Below are 27,335 nucleotides of genomic sequence, written 5' to 3'. Positions count from 1 at the left end.
AGCGGATCTCAGGCAGTAATGTGAGCAATGGGGAGCAGCTGTAAATACAGATGAACGTTCACTTGGTCGACTGCTACTCACCTCCTGCTTTGTAGCCTGGTTCCAAACAAGCCACAGACTGGTTGGCCCAGGGACTGAGGACTCCTGATCTAGATGTTTTCACTCTAAGAAATTCTAATCTGAGAGTCTTAATATGATAACTCATTGTTCTTTTATTTTTCGTTTCCTTGAATATCAATAAGGCTCATCATATTAACATTTTTTAGTCATTCATAGATTTTTTATTTTTCAATTACCCAAACATTACATTGCTTCTACTTCTATGTGTCTTCTTCTTACTGGTTTTTAATTTCATTTTTTACATGAAGAATATGAAAATGTTTAATGTTATATATATTGCAAATATTTTTACAGTCCTTTTTATTTTCTAAATATTGTAACCTGTTTATCATTTTTGCTACTGTAAAATTTAAATCGTTATCTGGTTAAATAATTCATCATGAGTTCCCTTCATTGGCTTTGATGTCATTTTACATAGACCTTCATCATTTCATGATTAGAAAAACATTTATGAATATTGTATTCTAGGACTATTATTATTTTATTTTTTCACATTAAGTCCTTAACACTATTGGAATTCATTTTGATTTATTGTTTTTAGAACTCTACCTAATTTTTGTTTTGTTTTGTATTTTTTTGAGCTTTAAATTTAGAAATAACTGTAGTTTCACATGGAGTTGTAAGAAATAATACATAAATCATGTGTACATTTTACCTAGTTTCCCCCAATGGTAACGTCTTTCAAAACTGCAGTGTAATATCACAATCAGGATATTGACATTAATACAATCAAATAAGAATATTTCCATCACCACAGGATGTCTAGTGTTGCTCTTTATTTATTTATTTATTTATTTTTTTTTTTGAGACGGAGTCTGGCTCTGTTGCCCAGGCTGGAGTGCAGCGGCCGGATCTCAGCTCACTGCAAGCTCCGCCTCCCGGGTTCACGCCATTCTCCTGCCTCAGCCTCCCGAGTAGCTGGGACTACAGGCGCCCGCCACCTCGCCCAGCTAATTTTTTTTTTGTATTTTAGTAGAGACGGGGTTTCACCGTGTTAGCCAGGATGGTCTCTATCTCCTGAACTCGTGATCCGCCCGTCTCGGCCTCCCAAAGTGCTGGGATTACAGGCTTGAGCCACCGCGCCCGGCCGTGTTGCTCTTTAATAACCATACCTCTTCCCTCTTGCCCCATCTTCTTCTTAACCCCTGGCAACCACTAATCTATTCTTCTTTTCTACGATTTTGTCATTTTAATAATGTTACATGAATGAAATCATATAATAGGTGACTTTTTGGGATTGGATTTTTTCACTCAAATTCTCTGGAGATTCATCTGACTTGCTGCATATCTTAGTCTGCCTGGGCTGCCATAACAAAATACCATAGACTGGGTAGCTTAAACAATAGAAATGTGTTTTCTAACAGTTATGGAAGCTAAAAGTCCCAGTCGAAGATGCCAGCAATTCAGCTTCTGGTGAGGGCTTGTCTTGCAGATGACTGCCTTCTTTCTCTGTTGTCACATGGTGGAGAGACAGAGAGCACATGCTCTCTGGTGTCTCTTCTTATAAAGACACTAATCCTATCTGATCAGGACCCTACCTTTAGGACCTCATTTAATTTTGATTACTTGTGTAAAGGCCAAATATAGTCACATCGGGAATTAGGGCTTTAACATATGAATCTGAGGGACACACAATAGAGTCCACAGCCTTACATGTATCACTCATTTGTTCCTTTCTATTGCTGAGTAGTATTCCAAGATAGGAGTGTTCCAGTTTGTTTAACCATTTACCTCTGGGGTTTTTTAATATCAGGTTTGTACTATTATGGGTAAAGCTACTATATATATCTATGTACAGAATTTTATGTGGACATTTAGTTAGGAATTTGGGCAAGATAAAAAAAATCAGAGCTTAGTCCTCAGAACAAATGCTCAGGAAATTGAATGTATTCACTACTATAGTATTATAAAGAATAGTTTCACTGCCAAAAAATCCCTCATGCTCTCCCTATTCATTCCTCTCTCCCCTAACCTTCAGCAACTACTGATTTTTCCCCATCTCTATAATTTTGCCATTTTTAAGAAAGTAATATAATGGGAATCATGAAATATGTAGCCTTTTCAGACTGCTTTTCACTTAGTAGTATGCACTTACGGCACCTCCATGTCTTTTTCATGGCTTGAGAGCTCATTTCTTTTTCACATTCAGTAATATCCCATTATTTGGATGTACCAGTTTATGTATCCATTCACCTACTGAAGGACATCTTGGTTGCTTCCAAGTTTTGACAGTTATTAACAAAACTGCTATAAACATCAATGTGCAATTTTATGTGTGAACATACGTTTTGTTTTTGTTTTTGTTTTTTTGAGACAGGGTCTTGCTCTGTTGCCCAGGCTGGAGTGCAGTGGTGCCATCTTGGCTCACTGCAGCCTCAACCTTCCAGGCTCAAGTGATCCTCCCAACACAGCCTCCCAAGTAGCTGGAACTACAGGTATGTACCACCACACCTGGCTAATTTTTGTATTTTTTGTAGAAATGGGGTTTCACCATGTTGCCCATGCTTGTCTTGAACTCCTAAGCTCAGGCAATCTATTAATCCTCCACAGTGCTGGGATTACAGATGTGAGGCACCGCACTTGGCAGGGCATAAATTTTCAACTCTCTGGGTAAATACCAAAGAGCACAACTGATAGATCGTATGTTAAAGGTGAGCTTAGTTTTGTAAGAAACCACCAAACTGTCTTCCAAAGTGCCTGTACTGTAAGAGTGAAAAAGAGGAAAGAAGCACAAAAAACAGTTCGACAGTCAAAGACAGGTTTATTTTGGAGATAAACCTGAGAGGAGCTTCTGGCTGATTTTGGTTGGGTGCACTTTCTCTTATAGACTAAGGTTATTTAAGGGTTCAGGGTGAGACAGCTTATCACAGGCTCAGAATGTTTCTGTATGCGGGAGAAGTTTATTGAAGTGCTGGAATGTCTCTGGTTGAAGGGGAGGTTATCTTGGGGCTGACATTTCTCTGGCCAGTGGGCAAGTTATCTCGGGGCTGGCATGTATCTGGTCAGGGAGGGGTTTGGAATATTTCTGGTCAAAGATGTTATTTGTGGTTTATGGTCATGCTGACCTCAGCCATTAGGCTAATGCCCTTTGGATTTAGGCAGTTTTTTATCGAAGCAAACTTAAAATGGCAGTGCTTGTACAAGATGGTGATGCTCCTGCTCTGTCAATCCAGACCCCGTAGTTATAAAAAGGACGAGGGATGGTGTGTTCTTTCTAGCTACTTCCTGCTGATGAGGGGATGGAGAGTTTTCTGGTCTCAGATTGACTGTAGGAGTAACACCATCTGTAGATGTTGTTGGGTAGTTGTCTATGAAATGGCCATGATCCCTGGGTTCCATGGACTTACTAGACATGGGGGTGAAAGATTCTAGGCACCCTCAGTTATTAGTTGTCAGTGCCAGCAGTGAAGAGATTTCCTCCTGTGATGGTTGGGGGCTTAGAGGCAGCGCCTGCTGAAATGTCTAGTTTTCAGTTCATAGGACTTTAGGACACAGCTTACTTCAGAAACTTGTAGCCAGAAAAATTAGAATTGAATTTAAACTGTAAAAAATAATAAAAATTAAAAAACATTAGTCAAGACTAGAATTTAACAACAGGTGTGCTATAGTTTTTGAAACACAATTTTCTCTCTCCAATTTCCCATTTTTATTAAAAGATAAATCATGGTAGGACTGGATTGCTTTATTATACTTGGATTAATTGTTTGCATACAGTACAGAAAGAATGATTATTTGTTACATAAGCCTTTTAAATTGGCTTTGATGGAACTTTCTTCCAGAGATGAGATAAGACCTTTTTAAAGCCCAGCCCAGCCATGGATTTGTACCATCAAATACCTATGAGTTGGGTGAATTCCTCGCCTTTTGAGGTTCCAAGATAACTTGGGGTTCCCGGCCTGTCAGAAAGTGACGTTATTTACTTACCACAGATCAGAAACCATGTACAGGGACTGTGTACACAAAATATGAGGCTGGTTTTCCAAGGGCTTTATTGCCTTCATAAGTGAAGTTTGATTCCTTAAAGGAAAGCACACCATTCCAGTCAAAGCCTTGGTAAAAATAACCAGTTTTTCCAATGGTGTCCTGTTACAAAAGAAAACAGATTCTTACTCCACTTATGCAAATAACTATGTTGTCATAACTTAAGAATACTCACAGATAGTTTCCAAATTCTAGAGAAAATCAGGTAGAGAGAAACAAGTATGCTCCAAATTTTGTTCATGGGAGTATACTAAATTGCTAAAAGCTGTCAATAGCTCAAAAGAAAAGTTTATTTGACTTTGAAAAGCAAAACAAAAGATTAGTAATATTTTAAGCAAAATGTCAAAAAGATCACTCAAGTCTCCTATTGGTGCAGTTTATGCAGTTAATTCCTGTTCTGCATAATATTAATGAACATTTTAGCTCTTCAAGAGTCCTGAATGTTTTTCCTCTATTCTGATGTCACAATCTCCAAAGTTATCAGAAACCTGCATTCAAGAGCACCTGTTACAGCTTTATAGCTGATTATAAAACCACTTTCTAAAGGAGGACCAAAACAAGACAACAATTGTTTATGGATGACAAAAAGTTTTAGGGTAGCCATAGTTAAAGTTACAAGGATATCTGGTACCATTGTGGCACACAACAATTTTAACATAACAATTGTAATTATTACTGATAACATACACTAAGATATATCAGAATTATAGGAGTCTGTCATACTTTGGAGCACATACCAATAACATATTTATACAAACATAACCCAAAGAAAGTCGAATACCATTTTATATTTGACAATGCTTCCTGTATGATTTTATAACAAGCCAAAATTTTACCTTTATATTAGTGTGCTGTTAATATTAAACTCAATTTTTAGTAAAACCTTGTAGACCTATTTACCCAATTTTAATGTTTGACCATATGGTAAGATTTGTATAGACCCTTTTTAACCCTTTATCATTTTTGTTAAAGAGCAAGTTAGTGCTTTAAGAGAAACCCATTGTGCTTTTTTTTTTTAATGCTCAATTTACAGAAAAATTGGATGATACCCTTTCAGCTTTAGCCAAAATGTTTACACACAGAATTTGCTTTACAGTTAACCTTCCGAAACTTGCTTAAACCTTCATTTTTATTTTACTCAACTTAAAACAATTCTTTAACCTTTTAATGTAGGTAAAAATCAACATTCTCATGCCTCCTTATAATCTTCTTACCAAAAGTATGTGTAAATTGTTTTTTCAATAGTCTTAAATATATGTTACACTATTAACTTCTAGGGACCTTTACTTTTGTTGGTAAGCTTGCGATTTAATTATGTACTAGATAAAGAGCCTAGGACCTAGACAGAAGTGCAGATAAGGTCTGACTTATTCTAGCATTTAACCCCACGTGTCCCAGGTCTTACTTAGCTGCAAGTCACACAAGTTATATAGCTAACAGTTAGCATTCAGGAGGTTAAAGCCGTTTTAAATTGTACAACACTTCTTGCATAAATTCCCTTTTATAAATATTTTATGACTTACACAATCTCTGACATGCCTCAGATTTTTGACTTGTAAACACCCCTTTCTTTAAACAACCAGTTAATTTACTTTAGGGCAAGAATTTGCCATGTAAGATTCTTTTTATATAAATTCTCTTCTTTAATATCAACAGTGATAACAATTCTTTCCCAAAACAAACTTCCTTCATGTCTGTGGACTAGACTGCCTAAGGCTATAAGATTAGAAGTTAGGATATTTTACTAAATAGTTCAAGATGTAGCTATCTTCGTTAAACCAATATTAACATTTCATTTATTAAAAAGTTACACAAACAAAGATTATTGTTTGGGCTGAGTTATAGTTTTGTAGCCTCTATGCCAAATTTTGACACCTTATAGTATTTGACAGAGATAAGTATGGAACAGCTTGAATAATATATGCAAGCAAAAATGTATGCTAGCAACTCTTAAGACATTTCTAATCTTACTATAGCAGTAAGTTTTAAAGATTAAGGTCATGTGAACTGAAAGGTCCCACAGCTTTTACTCTTTCCTTAAAAATATTTGATTTAAGCACTTATTTTTCTTAGGCCAATTAATTAGAGCTTTTAAAATACAGATTGCACACATAACACATATATAGCCACACAGACAACCAGAAAAATACCCAGTAGTTTATGTTTTTGTTGTTGTTTGTTTGTTTGTTTTGCTAATTTCCCAACTGGGTTATTGGCCTTTGGGTGAGGCCTTTTAAGAATGGGGCCAGGAAAACAATTTCCAGGGCCTAATAAAAAAGCATAGCTGGAAGGCAAAGACAGATTTTGAGAGGTAGTTATTCACCTCTAATTCCAGGAGTTCCATAAGGAAAACAGAGATGTTTCCCAAAACAGGATTTGTGGTGCCTTTTCTGTTTTCCCAAGGAGTCCCAGGCCACCAGAAGTACATGTACTATGAGTGGCAAGACAGAGTGGAGAAAAGTAATTCAGTTCACTGGGAAAAAACCTTTTCCAGGAAAACAAGATTTATGAAGAGGAAAACATAAAGGACTTTTGAATATACTCATAGCTTGGATATTCCTTTTAATTAAGCTGAGCACTCTTTTTCATCAGGGGTGAGGGTGGAGGTTAGACTTATATAAATGTCATGCTAAGTGAAATTAAAGGATTGGGTTATGTGCAGGAATTCCCTGCAATAACAAGAGGGATATTCTGAGAAAGATCCCAGGCACTGTTCAATCTGTGACAAATCAGACATGGAGAAAGGGACATGAACGCAAGCAATGCCTTCAACCCCAGCCACTTCCCAGAGAAGGAGAATGGCAGAGGTGGGTTTTGAAGAGGTAACAGGTGGAGAAAGAGGAGGAGCCAGGTTTGGGGCTGAAGGCTTGGGGGCAGGAAGGATGACTGGGGCAGAGGGTTTAGACAGGCATGGAGCGGATGCAGGAAGGTGAGAATATGAAGGGAGTTCATCTTCAGGGTCAAAAGGGTTTTTGGAGGAAGGAGTTTTGGAGGAAAGAGAGACCCAGGGAGGGTTTTCATTAAGAAGAAGGATTTCATGAGGGGGTGCAAGCATGACACAGGGAGGATTGGAATCTAGATAGAAGAAAGCCTGAATACAGAGAAGCTCTTGCCATTTGCCATTCCTGTTTATAAAGTTGTCAAGGTTCCTGAGACTTTGAAAGTTAAAGGTGCCATTTTCAGGCTATTGGCTGTCACTATCTAAGTTGCATTGTAATCAGGCCATGTTGCAATAAAAAACTAATGCATAAGCCAAGTTTGGCAAGGTTGTGAAGGGGACAGCCCAATGGAGAGGATGTAGGAATGTGGGATTGTTTGGCATCCATGTGGATAGGTGAGAAGTCGCTGAGGGTGTCTATTTTTGTTCTAGGTGTCCCCAGACAAAAGACAGAAACCTGGAATCCTCTTTCTAAAGAGGACAATCAAGCTGAGAAGAAACTGGGCATCTCCAAGATTTCTTCTAACTTAGTCCCACTGGTCCTCTGAGGACCTGTATGGCAGACCTGAATTTTCCTGGGTATGGCGAGAAAGCCAGGGGAGGGCAGATCTTACCAGTCGGCTGGATTAGTGTCCAGTGTTGGATGTTCCAGTTGGAATTGACAAAGGGCCTCTTGGACTAGAGCTACAGGAGGAAGAGACAGAGAGATAGAGAGAGAGAGAGACATAGTGAGAGAGAGAGAGAGAGAGAGAGAGAGAGAGAGAGAGATAGAGAAGGATGAGGGAGGGGGAGAGGAGATAGCAAAATAACCATTGCGGGCAGTCAGAGGTGGATTCCTGAGACTTGAGGATTTTGAGGGCTCACTGGAGAGTAGCCCCAGCCTGAGCCTTGCAGCCCCCTTCAGGTTAGTCGTGCTCCTCAGGCAAATTGCTCAAAAAGTGAAGTGAGAGGCAAGATGGGGTGGGTTCCCAGAGACTCTCAGGATCCAGCAGGACAATCAGCTGCTGTCCACTGCTTCCCTGATTGCAAGAGATCTTCTACCCCTAAAATCTGTCCCAGGTTTTGCCACCAAATGTAAGAGTTAAAGAAAGAGGAAAGAAGCACGAAAAGTGGCTCAATAGTCAAAGACAGGTTTATTTTGGAGATAAACCTGAGAGGGGCTTCTGGATGATTTCAGTCAGGAACACTGTCTCTTCCAGACTAAGATTATTTAAGGGTTCATGAGAAGAGAGCTTATCACAGGATTAGAATGTTTCTGTGTAGGGGAGAATTTTATTGAAGTGTTGGAATGTCTTGGGTTGTAGGGGAGGTTATCTTGGGGCTAACATCTCTCCAGCCAGGGGGAAGGTTATCTCAGGGCTGGCATGTCTCTGGTTGGGGAGGGGTTTGGAATGTTTCTGGTCAGAGATGTTACTTGTGATTTATGGTCATGCTGACCTTAGCCATTAGGCTGATGCCCTTTGGATTTAGGCAGTTTTTGATCAAGGTGAACTTAAAATGGCAGTGCTTGTCCAAGATGGCGATACTCCTGCTCTGTCATGTACTATTAATATTTTGTATTTCTACCAGCAGTAAATGAGAGTTTCTCTTGCTCCACGTCCTTGACAGCATGGTGTTTTTAGTGTTCTGTATTTTGACCATTCTAATAGGTGTTTACTGGTGTCTCATTGTTGTTTAAATTTTCATTTTTTTATGATAAATTGGGTATCTTTTCATATGCCTATTTTCCATTTGTGTATCTTCTTTGGTGAGATATCTCTTATCTCTTTTTCTAGTGAGACTGTGTTTTCTTACTGTTGAGTTTTGAGAGTTCTGTGGATATTTTAGTTTATAGTTCTCTTTATCAGATAATTTTTTTGCAAATGTTTTCTTCCACTCTGTGGCTTGTCTTTTCATTTTCTCTTGACACTATATTTTACAAAGCAGAAAGTTTTAATTTTGATGTAGATCATCATATCACTTTTTTACTTCATGGATTGTCCCTTTGGTGTCATAGCTAAATGTTCATCACCAAATCCAAGGGCATGTAGATTTTCTCCTGTGTTATCTTCTTGCAGTTTTATAGTTTCGTATTGTACATTTAGGTCTATAATCCATTTTGAACTAGTTTTTTATCTAGATTAGTTTTTTGCATATGATGTCCAACTTTTATAGCATCACTTGTTAAAGAGATGAACTTTTCACCACTGTACTGCCTTTGCTTCTTTGTCAAAGACCAGATGACTATTTTTATGTCTATTTCTGGGCTCTCTATTGTGTTCTATTGTTCTATTTTATTTTCAGCACAATGTTGAAAAGGTATGGTAAGAGGGAGCATTTCTAACTTGTACTTGATCTTAGTGGGACAGCTTCTAGTTTTCACCATTAAGTATGATGTTGGCTACAGATTTTTTGTAGATCTTTTTTATCAAGTTGAAGATCCCTAGTTGACCATTATTTTTAAAGATAATAGAAAAGGTACATGGAAAGCAGGTGTGATAGAGCCCAACTAAAATTTTCCTTAAAAGAAATAATCATCATAGAAGATGACCAGTTATTTTGTTAAACTAATATTAAAGAACATATGCTTAATTATCACAAAGCCACTGCTTAGCAGCTCTTTGGTGAAATTTATGCTGTAAAAGGTCACATGTCTTTCAATCTTCTTGTCTGAAAAGTTTGCCTATTCATCCATTATCCCATCTTCAAGGATCAAAACCAAGGGTTCCTCTTCCAAGAAGCTTTTTTTTATACCCCCCCAAATAAACAACATTCTCCTTTAATATTTGAGAACAATTCTTTTTACCTTTCTGCATATTACATTCTGCCTTATAATATAGTTTGCACGAACTATTGCTTGTAATCAAATGTAATCTCCTCCAAAGTTTGTTTGTACACAGTAGACACTCAAGTGTTTAATTAAATTGAATTAGTAGATGTCATTGAATTTATTGATTTAATAGCTCATTTGTACAATGTACTTTTATAAGCAACTTTTAGAGCATAATGCTGTGCTGACATGACATGATAGAGACTACAAAAAAAGTAAGTCATAATTCCCAGGTACTGATAGCAGAGTCCAGAGTTAGAAGTACTCATTCATTCATTAAACAGTTATTGCTCATCATCCACTGTTATCTGTGTCTTGAACTAAGTAGCACAAATACTAAAATGAATAAGTCATAGTCATTGCCTTCCAGTTCATTTAGTTGGTGGGAAAAGCAGAGGTGAAAATAAGCCTCTCAACTTGAGTGTGAAGAGGCTACAATAAGGGGCTACACAGGTTGCTGTGAGTGTCAGAAGTAGGTTAGAGTCAGGGGTGAAGAGTGAGAAAGAAAGAAGTTTCTATAGAATAAGTTCTATTTGAGCTTAATGAAACAGTATCTAGTGAAGACAAGGTCAGTGCTTATAGAAAGATCTGCATTTAGTAGGGTCAAGACGATGATGCATCTTGGAACAAGTAATTCTGTGCATCCAGAATATGGTGTCCATGAAGGAATTTAGATTGCCGGGATGTTGGAATAGGAGATGAGAGGTGAATCACAGATGCCCTCTCACCTTTCACTCCCCCTCCCCAAAATGAAGCAAAGCAAATGTTGAGAAGGCAAAAGGAGAAATGGTGGATAAAGAGGGAAATCATGAAGAAAAAAAAATCTCTTTAAAGTTGGAAAGGGACTGAAACAGGGCTAGCAGTAGATGAATCAGTTTATCCAACTTTATCAGCCTTGAAGTCATTTCAAGTTTCCAGGAAGCAGTATATACAGTCTTTAAATTAATAGTCTTTTGCTTATTTTCACCAGTAAAAGATGAATATTCCAACTCCAGGAAGTCTGATTTTGGGTTCCAGCTTGGGCACAACTGCCTTGTCTTTAAATCCAGCTTGCTCCTAAATGGCAGGAGTGAGCACCCTTCACATATTTTGTGGTGGGAGGAAGCCACCCACAGAACAAGTCATCACAGACTGCTTGTTCCTCCCAGCAGAGTGTTGACAGAACACTGTATTCCCCAAGATCTGCCTCTACTTCACTGAATCATTTGAAAATCTTTACAAGTGTTTGTGGGACTTTAGTACTTGGATAGGGAGGGAGAGCAGAAGGACATTCCTGGCTTGATTTTGTTGCTTGAGTTTTTGAGAGATCTTCCAAACCTTTGAGTAATAGGAGAATTTTATTATCATTATATTTATTATTTTGATGACTGCAACTTTAAAATGTCTTTAAAGTGTGAACTCCATTGGCCAAACATTAAACAGTCTATGTGGAGGCTAGAAACAGAATAATGAACTTATGGAATTATCTCATGTTGTCTAATTCTCTCAAATTATGCAAAAGGAAATTATATTCCAAGAGAACTTGAAACTGCATGCCCAATGTCATGCAGCCAATTGATAACTATTTACTGATTAATTAAAAATAAATTACTTTTTTTGTTTCCTTGGCAATGGATTAAGATTTTTCATCTGCTTGTTAGCTGTTGGGAGGCACATAAGAGAAGGTAAAAGAAGGTATTTACTCAGTTAATGTTTGTAAAAATGACAGAATAAGCAGGCATCAAGTGATAACTCAGAAAATTTTGCTTCAAAACAGAGAAAGCTTGTGTGTGTGTGCGTGTGTGTGTACATTTGACTGTGTGTCTATGTCTGTGCATGTATGTGTCTGTGTGTGTATAATCTCATACTTTTTCTAATTCATATCTACAATGCTATATTTTCTGATACTGTGTACCTGATTCTGGTTAGTGTGTACTTTCTGATAAGTTGCCTAACTGCTAAATACCAAACAGTCCTTAATTATTTTATAATCAGATTGGCTTTGGTATTCCTCAATTCCTTGTTGGTATTCATTTAAATAGTCATTCATTCAACAAATATACATTGAGTACATTTTCCATGCAATTATGATATAAACGCTAAGATCTCTGTCTTGAAGAAAATCCCATGATGGTTAAACATAAGTGGAACACAGTGTAACAGACTTATAAAAAAATGTGAAAGTACCTTACCAGTGATTTACACTGAACTATGGGGATGACAGAGGGGCCTTTAAAGCCACACTCATATAGGGAGGCATGTAGACAGAAAAGATAAGGGGGTTAGGACTGAGGTATAGATCACTCAAAATTTAGAGGTTAGAGAGAAGAAAATCAGCAAAAAAGCTTGAGGAAAAAAGCTTTGAGGTAGGAGAAAATCTTAGAGAGGCTTATATTAAAAACCAAGTTAAATGATTATTTTCATTAAGATGATGTGGTTAATGACATCAAACGCTGCCAAAAATTCTGAAATGATAAGAAGTGAAAGTTGACCACTAGCATACTGACTCAAGTGGGTTATAAAGAGCAGGAAAGGTGTGGATAGTAGCACAAATGAAAGCATTTTGCTGTGATACAAGTGAGACTGCGAGTTCTGCTGGTTGATAGCATTGGAGGTGGTTGGTCTGAGATATATTTTAATGGCTCCTGTATTAGTCAGTTCTCACACTGCTATGAAGAAATACTCGAGACTGGGTAATTTATAAAGGAATGAGGTTTAATTGACTCACAGTTCCACAGGGCTGGGGAGGCCTCAGGAAACTTACATTCATGGTGGAATGGGAATCAAACACGTCCTTCTTCCCATGCTGGCAGCAAGGACAAGTGCAGAGCAAAATGGGGAAAAGCCCCCTGAAAAGCCCCCTAAAAAACCAACAGATCTCGTGAGAATTCACTCACTATCATGAGAACAGTATGGAGGTAACTGCTTCCATGATTCAATAACCTCCTACCGGGTCCCTCCCACAACATGTGGGGATTATGGGAACTATAATTCAAGATGAGATTGGGGTGAGGACACAGCGAAACCATATCAGCTCCTTCTTTTTTTTAGTGGTTTAAAGTGGGAATGAAAGGAATAGAGGAATCAGGGAAGACTTATAAGTTCTTGGCATAAGCAACTGCCTGAATAGTGGCCCTGTTTACTGAGATGAAGCACACTAGAATAAAGGCAGGTATATGGGAGGGTCAAGAAGTCCAGGAAAGAATAAACAATTCAGTGTGGTACAAAATGTGTACAGACATTCAAGTGGAAATGTTAAGTAAGCGGGAATACCCTGGTATGAAGTAAACTCACAGGCTGGACCAGATTTGGAAATGAGAATTTGGGAATCATCACTGGTTTCATTAAAAACTAAGGTAGGAGCTGGAGAGGGATTCAAGGTGGTCACATGGAAGATACATTTAAGGTGAGTCACATTAAAGTATATTGTAAAGTAAAGGGAATGATCCAGTAAGGAGGACAAAAACGGTGCCCAAACAAAGTCTATGAGTAGAATAGAGGTGATGGGGGATGTTTGAAATTAGGATTTTGGAGAGTGTTCTCTTACAGTGAAGTAAAACCATAGGAATCAAGCAGAGGGAAAGATTATGGAAAGTGAACAGGTCATTGAACTGAGTAACCTGGTGTTGGCAAGCCATCTACATTGATAATGAAATCTTCCAGAAAGATTACAGAAATATATCCTAAAATTTTCAGTAAATGAAGGTGAATGCCCTAGATGTTGATAACTACATAGTCAGATGGCATATACTTCAAAGGACAGAGGAAACAAGGTTTGGAAGCAGCAACAAAAATCATAGATGAAATTTACACTGTCTTGAAGACTACAGTGCAGATTTTTTAAGGAATAAATGAAAGGGCCATAGCTTGAGAAGCCATATCCCAGTTTCAGTTAGAGATAGAAGATGAAGGGATATTCAGTGAAGAGGTTAGGATGCAGGGGTATTGGTAGGTGACAGGGCATGAGTTCCAGAGGGCACAGGTGTTGGGAGAGTCTCCAGGAAGGGTGGAAGATTGGGCCAGATGAAGTGATGTTCACTGCCACAAGAGCATGGCCCAACGGCATGATATGATTGCTCCTGTGGTCTTCCAGGGGAAGAAGGATGAGTTGGTTCTCTCAGAGTGCCAGCCTCTCAGGACTGGCCTCTTAGTTTGTGTAGGTAATATAAGTGGTACTGAGATTTGTGGTAGTCATTTTTCTGAGAACAGGAGGGGTTCTGGAGGCTTCCTTTATAAACTTCCATGAATGGCATCATGATTGGGAAAGGGGCAGGTCTTTTTTTTTTTTTTTTTTTTTTTTTTTTTTTTGAGACGGAGTCTCGCTCTGTCGCCCAGGCTGGAGTGCAGTGGCCGGATCTCAGCTCACTGCAAGCTCCGCCTCCCGGGTTTACGCCATTCTCCTGCCTCAGCCTCCCGGTAGCCGGAACTACAGGCGCCCGCCACCGCGCCAGGGCTAGTTTTTTGTATTTTTTTTAGTAGAGACGGGGTTTCACCGTGTTAGCCAGGATGGTCTCGATCTCTTGACCTCATGATCCACCCGCCTCGGCCTCCCAAAGTGCTGGGATTACAGGCTTGAGCCACCGCGCCCGGCCAGGGGCAGGTCTTAATGGAACACATGGATCTATGTAGACTTCTCTTCAATGCTGCTCTTGGAGAAGTCACTATATTAAGTAGGGAGGTGAACAAGGCAAGCCTGGACACTATTTGAGATCTTAGGAAGGCCTGAACAGAGGCAATGACAATGAGGATCCATGGATGAGATGCAGACACGGTGTTAGAAATCCATTTGGATGCAGAATGCCTCGGGCTGTTCTCCCATTATGCAGTTCTCTTCTTGGCCACTGAGTTTAATCAGAAATGGTGGCCAAGGCTGGAGCTACAGACTACAATTATAACCTTAAAATTTAGTCTATAATGGAAGGAATCTCAAGACTCTGATAAGCACCTCTAACTCATCTCAGGGAAATCCACATTCTCATGGTCACAGAAACACTCTATTCTCACTCTCCCAAATACATCTACTTCTCAATCATCCAAACTAAGTAATTTCAAGACAATACAGGTTACCCACAAACTAACAGGGTCAAATTTATTTTCTATTAGAAAAGTGATTGCATTGATTGGTGATACTTCTTTACTTGACAGTTCCTCACAGGATAAAGACAAGAAGCAACATACAGAAGAGAAGGAAAAAGAAAGAAAACTGACTAATATGAGTGATGATTGTTTTGGACATATTTTCCATTAAGTTTTCCTAACAATTCCATAAGGTGTTTATTTCATAGTCATTATAGATATGAGGAAATAGAATATCAGAAAAGTTTGAAAATTTCCCAAGATATCAGAAAACAGCAGAGCTGATATTAAAATCCTAGTGTTATCTGACCTGAAAACACTTGCTCTTTTAACCAGATAAGAACTAAGAAAGCTGACAAAGCCAACTGAATGCTCCTTTCCCAAGTAACCAAGCAATTCACTAATAAAGATTAGTTACCTTGGGTCAAAGGTGTTGGGATCTGTGGGGAACAGAGACTAAATAAAACACGATCTGTATTCTCCTAGTATGAACAACCTGTTTGGCAAGAAAACCTGTTTGCATAAAGATACAAAAAGTGAAATAACTTAGAGGGCAATAATGTAATCATTGTCACTGCTTTAAGTGTCAAAGCACCAAGTTTTATGATTTCACTGTGGCTCTAAAGCTTCACAGTGAAAAGGAGCATGTATGGATGAATTTGCTCAAGTTAAGAAAATGTGAGGTAGAATTAATGTAACAAAGCCTTTTTTTCTGATTTTGATTATTTTTAAAATTTTTAAACCTTGATAACATTTTGGTACTTTTTCCCCCCTTTTTCAAGGCATTTGTTTATTTTGTTTTTACAAAATTGAGTTCTTAGTGCATATACAGTTTTGCATCCTCTTTTTTTTTAGTTAAATGTGATACTATATGCAATTTCCCACATGAGTAGAAGTTTTGTATACACATGAGGATAAATGACAGCATAGTAATCAGAGTAGAAGGGATTTGAAGAGAGAGAAAGTACTGGATTCCCCAGGCATGGAATGACATGATCCAGAATGAGGACTCCTCTTGGGGCCAAGTCAAAGAATTAGCAAGAACTGGGTTCCCAAAGGCCCTTGGGGTGGATGGACTAATTAGAGAAGTCTGCAGGCAGTCACATGCCATAACTTGTGCCCTGACTATCCACTGAGCAATTCCAGGATGCTGCCTGATCTGTGTCCCTTTCCGAAGGGCTGCTCTGTGGGTCAAGCGAGTGAATGCCAAAGGAAGACCACACAAGCTTCAGAAAATCCATTTCCAGAAGCAGATTTGTTTACCAGCTGGGAAGGCATCCACTAAAACAGAAGGAACAAAAGAGGTTTTCTTTACGAACTGGTCCCTGACCCTTGCTTTTAGCAAGGGTTCCCATTTTCTTTGGCAAGCCTTCTTCCTGCTCTGTGGCCAAGTACAACAGAGCTGGCAGAGAGAATATCCTCACTGATTGTGTAAGGCCGGGAGGCTGAGGTCAAGTATGTCATTCATTATAAGATGGAAGTTTGGGGACGTACAAATAAAGCAGCACATTTACCTAAAAATTCAACAATTTCTCCAGTGTTACATTTGAAAAAGCAGTCGCTAACTTAAAATTTGTCATTATGATACAGAAGCAGCAATTTGAGTACTATCAGCTACTTGATAGCTTCTTGTTTCCTCCACAGTGCAAACTCTCCCATTCTAAATGAAACTCACTTTCGGCCAAGGTCAGTGAAGGAGTGAGATTATTTTGGGGATCTTATTTTTCTGTAATACGTTTTCTGTAATATGTTATTGTTTTCTTCAAAGCTTTTGGTCCTTTATTGAATCTGATATTTCATGAATGTTGTTAAGCATAATTTTGGAGTTTTTCCTTCTTATGAAATTTTGCACTGTCAGTGTTGATGCTGTTATTATCATTCATGCTCACAAGATACAAGGCACTGCTGAAGAGATTTATTTGTTTCCTTGAAAGACCCAAAACCTATGTGAAGCTAAATAAGTACAATTTCAGTGAGATTTTTAAATGTTATTTTGTTTAATGTTATGAATTCTAGTATACCAAACAATTCTCCAAAGGTTAGGAATATAATTCAATCTGCGTTATTTTGTCTTGTATTATTATTGAAATTTTTATAATTTGCTACCAGTGGATATTCCTAAAGTTAACTGGCTAAAATATTGACTGTTAATGTAGATTTAACTATTTTTTCCTTTAATTTTTAAGTAATTGAAAGGTTTGTTTTTAACATAAAATTGACAGCCATCATTATTATTAATTTTTGTAGTAATTTAAAATTGCAACAATAACTGTATATATTTATACCTGACAGGATTTGAATATATAAAGCAGGTAAGAAAATTATGCTTCCAGTAGCGTCTAGAATGCTCACCTATACTTGAAAGAAAATATTTACATTTGTAATAAATCTGAATGGTTTGCCTTTTGCAAACAGATTAGAAATGATGTACATGTCATGTGATCAGTGATTATGCATAAGTTTAGGGATCCTAGAAATGCTACTGAAGTAAGTGTTTGGCTATTTGGTCATTTCTCTAAACCTGAAGAATAAACAAATTCAAATTAAAGCATATGTCATGGAAGTAATTGCATCAGAAAGTGTGGTTTGAAACCTCACTTTGCTATTTTAGTTTGATATTTGTTAATTCACCACCTACTATGTGCCAAAAATCCAGTTAAATTCTAGAGATACATAAATGAGTAAGAGAACGGCCCTTGTTTTCATGGTGCTTATAGTCTGTGGAGACCGAACAATTTCTGTTGCTGCGCTAAGCTGCTGTGTCCTGCTCTTACTCTGCTAGTTTTACAGGATGTTCATGAAGGTCAAGTTAAATAATGGGGGCAGCTGATACTTTTTGCGCCAGGTGTGTAATATACATGGCCACTTGCGTCCCAGCTGCTTTGCCATGGAGAGGGAAGCATTTCACCAAACTGAGACAGGGAGCTTGGCTCAGGTGGGCGAGCCAGGTTCATGTATGACTGTGAAGCTGGATCGTTCATCTGACTGTAGGCATTCTGGCCTTCTTTCTCCCTTTCACTGAGCCAAGCCCAGCAGCTGAACTCATTGTGTCTGATTTGTTTGTGTGTGTGTTTTTTAAGTTAGTTTGCAGAATTACTCTCCTATGATGGCACAGAAATCACAAGGATCTGACAACCTTCAAGAAGGCAAGGAAAAGAGCAAGAGAGACATCCTGAAGTGCACCAAGAGCATGTGGGCTCCACTGGATGAGCGGCTACCCCCTGGCCCTGAGGAGGAAAGCCAGGGTCCCACCATCCCCATGCTGGGTGAGAAGGACCCTCAGGCCTATTTGAAAGCATTCCTCTGTGAGTGGTGAGGGATGTGGGAGCTTTTGGCCAGGGGCAGGTGATTTTGGAACAAAAGTATTTGGCTTTGAATATACCAGTGTTCCCGGCATGATGCCAAAAACATTTATGAAATGGGCACTTCTGACTTCTGCTATAGACATTCAGAACACAGACCTCCTTGAAAGAAGTAGACCAATTAATGAATGAACTCTGCTCCTTTCCACTCCAGATATCCCTCCTAAGTTCCCAGGACTTTGAAGCTGTTTAGGGTCTGGGCATGAGGCTTCTTTCAGGTCATCAAACATTTTATTGAAAAACTCTGATCTGTTGGGTCCTGCAGGAGGCATTGACAAAAATTTTAATCATTTAAAGAGTAATAAGTAAGAAAATACTTCCAGCACCCCCCTGCCCCCGTTATGTAACTGTTGAATGGTTTTTCTTCTTTGCCCATCACCCAATTCATTCTAACTTCACAGCAGTTCAAGTGAAGAGCAATATGGACCTCCTGTGTCCACCTGGCTTTTATGGTTCACCTGATACCTTGTGAGGGGGATAATTCAGGCACCTCACTATTTGACAGCATAAAGTCAAACAAAATTAGCCCAGAGTACACAGTTGCCAAGCAGAATGGGAACAAATATTTAACAGGAAATGCTGCTTTACATCCACTCCTTTTTGCCTGTTGACTATTTGTTAAGCCAATGATAAAGATCCACCTTAAAAGACCAGTGCCTTTTTAACACAGGGTGCCTTTGGCAATCCAGGGACTCTAGTGCAATTTGTCCCTGGAATGAATGCAAATTTGGTTTCTAACCTGGCAGAGAACTCCTTGCAAATAACCATCACTGGCTGGCTGCCTTAGGTAAATGTCGTGATTCAATAAGGAGAGGCTCTGTGGTGATTTATATCCAACAACAGAAAGACACAAGTCTCTTATGCTTTCTTACCCTTTGTATTCACACCAGGTACTTTAAAAATTATTCTAACATCTCTTGCTCTTCAGTGGTTTATTTTTCTTCTCTCTCACATTTTCTTTCTTTTTTTTAAGTTACAGTCTTTTGACAAGTTTACACTTCATTCTCAGGAAAGGCTGATCATGGAAAACAGGAGGTTTTGCCTTCAGGAAAAAAAAATGAATATGCTTATGGAAGGAAACATGTGACTAAATATGTGGGAAATAGAGCAATTGAGTGGTGGCTGAGTAAACAGGGTAGCGTCCTTTTAGCTGGTTGTGCTTTGACTAACTGATCTGTTCTTTCTTACTTGTAGAAGATTCCAAGCAAGAAAGTATTCAGCAGTGGCTGGACTCTGGATTCTTGTAAGTCTTTGTGTGTGTGTGTGTGTGTGTGTGTGCCTTATACATTTCTCTTGCAAAGATCCATGAAAACAATGAGTGTAACTCTGCCTGGGCAAGGTGGGGGATGTGTAGGGATTTTCATTTTAATTGTAATTGAAGTATTACCCTATTCTTGTCAAAACTATGTATCAGCTTAAAACTACAAAATAAAATACTACTTTAGTCCCTGACTGTTTATTGGTTTCTGAAAGTCCTCTCTTACTAAAACCTAATTCTGCATTTGCTCTCATCTGTTTAATTAAAAAGTAATTTAGTATAATTTATTTACACACATTGTTTGACTCACAATACTTTTGTTTCTTTACAGGGTCTCTGCAAATGAAAACTTTCAACGAGTCATTGACCGCACTGGTAAGACAAGAGAAGCAGTTATGCTTTGCGAAGCTGAGTAGGAGATATATTAAAATATCTATGTGAATAAATCTTCTTAAAATGAGAATTATCAGAGGCTTCTAGAAATGATCGGCCCTCAAAAACTACCCAGTTCAATCCCTTCACTTGACATACAACTGCGACAAAAATGATAGGTGCTTCCCCAGCAGCAGGTTAAGGGCTGAACCCAGGCCTTTGCCATATCATCGACAGCTCAGATGATAGCATAAACTCACTGGGTTCTATGAAGACATTTGCAAGGATGTAATTATGAAAATGAAATTGTTTCATTTTCCCCATCCTGTATTATACTTTTATTTCTGAATCTAGTTTTTTTTTCTATTCTTTGGTCTCAAAATTGCACTTACATTCCCTCTTTCTAATAATGCACTTGTTTGCGAGAAGAATAGATGTCTGAATTCTAAAGCAAACAGTACAAGTATTTTTGAAGGAGAAAATGTATCACACTTGTTTCACTGAGGTTTGATAAAAGCATTATAAAAAGAAAAAGAAATTTAATTACAGGACTCACAGTTTCCACCTTCATTAAATGCAATACCTTATTTTATAGAATCTAAGACCCTTCAATTATAAAATGCATTCATATTTTAGGAAAAAAAAAACCTGGCAATTACAAATAAAAGGCAATATTGACTGTAAGACTTATCTTGATTTCACAAGTGTTAAAAATATGAAAAAGTATGCTTCAAAATGGATGAAATATTATGAAGAATTTGTGTGAAAAAAATGACATAAATTAGGAACTTAATGGTTAGATGAAAAAATTATTAGTCTAATAGTCACTTACTTTGCTGGTTTTAATTATTTCACTTCCTCTACTGCAGTCTTACATTAAGATTGATGATTGGCTACAAACCAGTTTAAATTTCGAATTTTTCACTACCTTTAAAAGAAAATCTATATGTATCATTGAAATTTCCCCTTTCACAAACCTTCTTTATTTTTTCTAATATAAAAGTTTCATGATGCCAAATACTGTAAAGATTTTTGCCAATAAATCAAATGTAAGTACCTCTCTGCTCATAATAGTTCAGACTCAAGGAAAAGCAAAAACTTAAGAAATATAGCCAGCATTTCATATCCCCCTGGTGTTTTCTCTTGCCCCGGTTGTGGTGAGAGGCCTGGCACTGGTACTAGGGTCACCAGTAACTATACTAAAAGCTTCACTTCCCAGAAATTAAGGACAAATCATAGCCCTTCCTCTTCTGAACCAAGTCAATGAACTGGAAAGGCACAGACATGAAGTAAAGACCTGAAGGAAAATTGGGATAGTGATATGACTCTGAGATCAGAAACACAGTCTCGATTTGCCAGGTCCTTTATCTTCAGCAAGCTTTTTAATAATAATGGAATAGCTTCTTACACGTTTAATTGAGCCTTTGCTTGTACAAGGCCCTTTCTCATCGATCATATTTTAAACTCCATGGCCCGTGTGGTAGCATGGTTGGTTTTGTCTTTTTGTTTTTTGCAGATGAGGAATTTGGGGCACAGAATGGTCAAGTGCCGTGATTGTTGGTCACAGCTGGTTAGAGGCAGGTGGAGGAATGGAGGCCCAGCCTTCTATTAATATCAGCCCCGCTGCGTGCTGACTTCAGCCATGATGAGAGAGCTGCACTGAGCTTGAGGGAGCTGAGAGACACACTGAGAAGGGTGGATGCTAGAACAGTACCAGAAACTGGGGACCCGAAGGTCATGGCAAGGGTGAAAGGGAGAAAAAGTGTGGAGATGAAAAGGACCCAAAGAGGAGGAAGAAAAGAAGTCACTATCGGAGGGAAAATCCTGTCAAAACTCATAAAATACTGATAAGATATAGAGTGACACATGAATTTCCTAGGGCAGCAGTAACAAATTATCACAAACTTGTTGCTTTTAAGCACCAAGTTCTGTTGTTTTAACAACAGAAATGTATTCTCTCACAGTTATTGAGTCTGGAAGCCCAAAATCAAGGTGTCACCAAGACTGATCTCCCTCTGAAAGTTCTAGGGAAGAATCCCTCCTGGTTTCTTTCTAGTTTCTGGTGGCCTCTGGCAATCCTCAGTGTCCGTTGGCTTGCAGCTACATAACTCCTTTCTATGACTTCATCTCTACATGGCCTCTTCTCTGTGTGTGTCTTTTTCTCTTCTTATAAGGACAGCAGTCATTGGATTAAGGATACGATGTAATCCAGTATGATCTCATCTTAACTAATTAACTATGCACAAAGACCCTATTTCCAAATAACAGCACATTCTGAGGTTCCAGGTGGACATGAAATTCCAGGGGACTCTAGTCAACTAACTAGAATTCATTCTAAGGCTGGTTTCCTTATTACTCACTTCTGAGGCTTTGTACACTAAGGTAGCAGCAAGATCTAAGTGTCTTCATCTTACAGGTGACCCAATGCCTCCCATAGAAAGCATTCTAGTGAGTCTTCAGCCCTTGGCCTGGGCCCAAATAACATAGATAGTTGGGATAAGGCTTCAGTGGTCCTGTTCCTGGTTTCCTCCTGGGTTCTGTGATGGCCAACATGGGGCTTGGCCTTTTATGGTGACTCTCTGGCTGTCATGCTCATCTGCAGCTACCTAAAATCTCAAATCTCATTTTTATTAAGCAGGAATCTGGTTGGCCCATTTTGTATCTTGTTTGCCACCATTAAGCCAGGTAAAGCCCTTGGCACTTCAGCCTCTTAATCAGTAGAACTGGGAGGGGAAGAAAATTAATGCATATTGAGGATGCACATGCTAGATACTATACATATATTATCTTGCTTACCAGACCACCTTTGAGGTAAATATTACATGGAGGAAAATGAGGCTCAGAAAGGTAAAGTAACTTAACAAAAGCCATCCAGTTAGTAGGTATGGGAGTTGAGATTTCAACTTAGATCTCTCTGTCTGTACAGTCATGCTTCTCCTCTAGAAGACTAATGACATTTACTACACATGTTATGCATGGAAACACCTGGGAGGAAAGCCCCGTGCTGTGGTTTCAGTGTCCCCTCCAAAACTCATGTTGAAACTTAATCACCATTGTGACAGTATTGAAAAGTGAGACTTTTGATATGTAATTAGGTTGTGAGGACTCTGCCTTTATGAATGGGTTAATGCCCTTATCCTGGAGTGAGTTATTTATCACAGTATTGGGTTAATTATCACGGGAGTGGGCTCCTGATAAAAGGATGGGTTTGGTCCCCATTTTCTCTCTCTTGTGTGCTTGCTTATCCTCTGCCTTCCACCATGGAATTACACAGCAAGAAGGCCCTCACCAGATGCAGCCACTTGATCTTGGACTTCCCAGCCTCCACAGCTGTGAGTCAAATAAACTTCTTTTCTTTGTGAATTACTCAGTCTGCGCTATTGTGTTATAGCAGCAGAAAATAGACTAAGACACCCTGTATACACATCCCTGTTGAAAAAGTCAAAGCATGGGCAATGTGGGTGAGTCACTGGCATTTCTCCCTCCAGGCCTTCTGATTCTTATGCATCAGCCTTTTGGGACCACAACAAAGTCCTCTGGAGTTCAATTGTTTTGATGTGGTACAATACCAACTTTTTTTTTTATGTCAGTCAAGTGTCTATATTCACAGCTTTAAAAAGATACATAAAGTTGGTCAAAGGGTATAAACTTGCAGTTATAAGATGACTAGGTTCTAGAGACCTTAAGTACAGCATGATGACTGTGTTAGAATAATGTAGTTTGTACTTAAAATTGTCTGAAAGAGTAGATCTTGAGTATATTCTCACCTCAAAAGGAGGTATTTTTCACCCCCAATAAAAGATAGAGATGATTTGAATTCAAGTCTGTCTGATTTAAAAGTTCCTGCTCTTTTAACCAGAAACTAGCATACCTCCAATGACTGTAGACTGGTGTAAATCAACTGTCATTAAGTTTATCTCTAACTTTTCCTTACTTCTGTGAGCCAATTTTGGGTGGCAGAAAAGAATGCTCTCTAAATTGTCTCAAAAAAAAAAAAAAAGAATGCTCTCTAAATTTAAGGTTTTAATGCCACTAAAATATAGAGGCACACAGAGTAGATTTTAATTCAAAGAAAAATTACTACGAAGAAACAGTTCTAATAGTAAGAAAGAAGTATAAAGCTATGCTGAAATTAACCTATAAATAACTCCTATAACTAAAATTTGCCTCAATTTTCACAAGTCCGTAGGTACAAATTCAGTTACAATAACATTGGTACCTAAAATTTGCTGGATTATTGCCCCTTTCTTGGTGACACAAGGTCTATCTGCAAAATATCTCCCCATAAGTATTTCTGGGAGTTATTAGCTATCTCAAATATTTTCATAAATGAGCTCATTTCCACTGCCCCTGCTACTACTCCAATAGAATCCTCTTGGTATCACCACATAGATAAGTCATTTCAATACTTTCTGAGCATCATGTTCTTCTTCTGCTCCTCTGGGAACCACCATCATTGCCTTTGAGCTTTTATGGTGCTCTATTTATTGCAGAATTTGTATGGAAACACTCATATTCCGTGGCCAGACAGTTGCCCACGCCTGTAATCCCAGCACTTTGGGAAGTCGAGGTGGGCAGATCACTTGAGGCTAGGAGTTCGCAACCAGCCTGGCCAACATGGCAAAAACCTGTCTCTACTAAAAATACAAAAAAAAAAAAATTAGCCTGGTATGGTGGTGCACACCTGTAGTCCCAGCTACTCAGGAGGCTGAGGCAGGAGAATTGCTTGAACCCTGGAGGTAGAAGTTGCAGTGAGCAGAGATTGTGCTACTGCACTCCAACCTGGGCAAAGGAGCGAGACTCTGTCTCAAAAAAAAAGAAATACTCATATCCATTATACCACACGACTATCATCTGGAGATTCAGGCAGCATTACTAGTATTTCATGTCATATAAAACCCATGATGAAAGTAATTTTTCAACTTCTTCCTACAGGCCATATCTCTCCTTGAGCCTTAGACTTAGGCTGGAGACTGGAGACTGAAGAACAAACATGACATCAGCTCTATTTCCTTGCCCACAGGAACACAAAATTTCCGACAGAACCCCTTTTATTCCTCTCTTCAGTTAGCAAATATGTGTTGATTACCTCCTATAAATGAGGCATTCAGTTAGGACTGAGAATGCTAAAGAAAATAGATGCAATGGTGATAGAGGCAATATACAAATAAATACAAATGTAATATGCTAGGAGGATGGATGATAAGGAAAGGCATCTCAAATAAGGTTACCTTTCAGCAGCTACCTGAAAGAAGTGAAGGAGGGGAACATTTGTTATCTGGGGATGAGCTGTTTCAGGCAAATAAGATGGCATATGCAAAGCCAGGAGGCAGGAGTATGTCCTCTGTGTTCTGGGAATAGCAAGGGTGCCTGAATGGTTGCAGTTAAGTGAGAAAAGATGCGAGTAGAGAGCTAGGGGTCAAAGAATTATCCAGAAGCCAAATCATTTAGGGCTATGTATATCCCTGTAAGTATTTTGACTCTTATTCAGTGTCACAAGGGAACCCTTCAAAGTGTTACAAATATGTGGTATTATCTTGGTTCTTTTAAAAAGAACAACTTTAGCTGCTGTTCACAGAGTTGGCTATGGGAGGAGGAGGTTGGAAAGGGTTGAAGCAGGGATTCCAATTCAGAGGCTAATACAGTAATCCAGAGGAGAGAGGATAGGGCTATACGAGGCGAGTAGCAATTGTTGTAGAAATGTTGGATTCTGGTTATGTTTGAAATGTAGATAGGGCAGCATGTGCTGGTGAAATGAATGTGGGATATCAAAGAAAGAAAGAACTCAAAGATGACTGCAAAAAATATTGCCCAAGCATCTGGAAGAATGAGTGGCAATTTATTGGGATGGGAAAAACAATAGAAGGGTAGGGCTTTGCTTCGGAGATAGGAAATTCAATTTTAGGCTTGTTGTGATTTAAATGTGATTCAAATAGATATCCAAGAAGATACTATTGAGTAGGTAGTTGGAAATACAAATCTGGAGTACAGAGGAAAGGTCCAGGAATAGATATATACATTTGGGACTAGTTGATGGGTAGATGTGTTTAGAGACAGAAGACCACACAAGTACCTACAGACAAAGAGGAGGCCAGGAAGATGCGAAGCCAGCAAATGAGAAGAGATAGGTAATGAGGTAAGAAGACAACCAAAAGAGAAGAGTCTGAAAGCAAGTGAAATCAGTGTGTCACGGTAGGAGCGATCAATCCTATCAGCTATTGTTAATTGATTATGTATGAGCAGGAATGACACCGTAATCTTGAGAAGAGTTATTTCAGAGGAAAGGTGGGAAGAAGACTGTATAGCTTTCAAGTGGGAATGGTAGTAGAAGAATTGGAGACAGAAAACAGAAAACTGCTTTGAGGAGTTAAGAGGTGAATGGGAGCGGTTAATTGAAATAACAACTGAAAGAAAAGTGAAGGCAGAGAAGATTTTCTCTTCAGGAGATGAAGCTGTTGCAGCCAGGTGTGATGGGAATGATTGCTGGCTGAGATGTACTGAGGCATATGGTACCTTCCCCTGGCCTTCCTGAAGCTGTGGGCAGAGACTGGACCTGTTGTTCTGAGACTTCTCCTCTTGGGGTATCGAAATCTCTTCCAATAAAACATTGCTTACCCAAGCTCATTTGCTGATAGAAATGATTTGAGTTTCTCCCTTTAGCGATGACAGATGCCTTCCTGTGCCCCTTCTTTCTATATGAATTTCAATAACTGCAAAAGGTTGGACAACTGCCCTTGCTGCTTACATTCTGAGTCTCGCTGAAGCACTTCCCAAAGGATGGACTCTCATCTTCTGCTCTGTCTTCTGGCAAACGTTAGGGCATCTTAGCTGAGTGGTCTGACAGTCTCATCTCCAGGGCGTTGTCTGTTCAGGGCACCTGGATGACTTACAGGGAAGTGCCTCATGGGCATCCTTCAACTTCTTTCTCTTTTCCCTTTCCAAGAACTACCACCTCTGTGGGCAGATTAACTCTTCTTCGTGGTCACCAGCTACACAAGCAAACATATCTGAGTTTCAGTTTGGGCTGAATATGGATCCACAGACCTTCCTATAACCATAAACACAAGACAGAACATTCAGAGTCTTTTTTAGGTCAATAGTGGTGTTAAAGAGCCCATGATTATGGATGTTAAGGTCCCTCTTCCCAGGCTGCAAATTCATTCTTAATTTCGGATTCCATATTAAAGCTTTGTATTAAAAAAAAAGAAAAAGAAAAAAAAGCCTGGAGAGAGTATCTGGTTCATAGCACTCTTTCCCACCATCAGCAAACAAACTAAACATCAGTGCTATCTGGCTGAGATATGCATTGTCATTATAATGCCAGGATTATGATGCGAGTGAGAGTGCATTGTCATTATAATGCAAGGATAAGACACATACAATGAGTGCACATTTTAACATGTAGGTTTATATAATTAGCACTTGTTTAACAACACATCC

The 27,335-nt window shown here is 38.8% G+C and overlaps 1 protein-coding gene across 2 annotated transcripts in view; it reads left to right on the top strand.

The window, feature by feature from the left end:
• The window catches only part of ITPRID1 (ITPR interacting domain containing 1), a 134,781-nt gene that overhangs the window by 26,629 nt on the left and 80,817 nt on the right, over positions 1-27,335 (top strand). The window contains exons 2-5 of one of the 2 annotated variants that reach the window (XM_015133759.3): positions 2,438-2,555; positions 17,984-18,169; positions 19,460-19,508; positions 19,855-19,898. In XM_015133759.3, coding sequence (XP_014989245.3) covers positions 18,007-18,169; positions 19,460-19,508; positions 19,855-19,898 — 256 coding nt within the window. In that variant the 5' untranslated portion in view covers positions 2,438-2,555; positions 17,984-18,006. Of the gene's footprint in view, positions 1-2,437; positions 2,556-17,983; positions 18,170-19,070; positions 19,156-19,459; positions 19,509-19,854; positions 19,899-27,335 lie in introns of those variants that run through there. The other variant, XM_077996953.1, reaches the window with a different exon arrangement.

The sequence above is a fragment of the Macaca mulatta genome, chromosome 3 (assembly GCF_049350105.2).
Source record: "Macaca mulatta isolate MMU2019108-1 chromosome 3, T2T-MMU8v2.0, whole genome shotgun sequence".
NCBI classification, from domain to species: Eukaryota; Metazoa; Chordata; class Mammalia; order Primates; family Cercopithecidae; genus Macaca; species Macaca mulatta.
The sequence above is the reverse complement of the archived record's forward strand: the minus strand, read 5'-3'. Positions and strand labels throughout refer to the sequence as shown.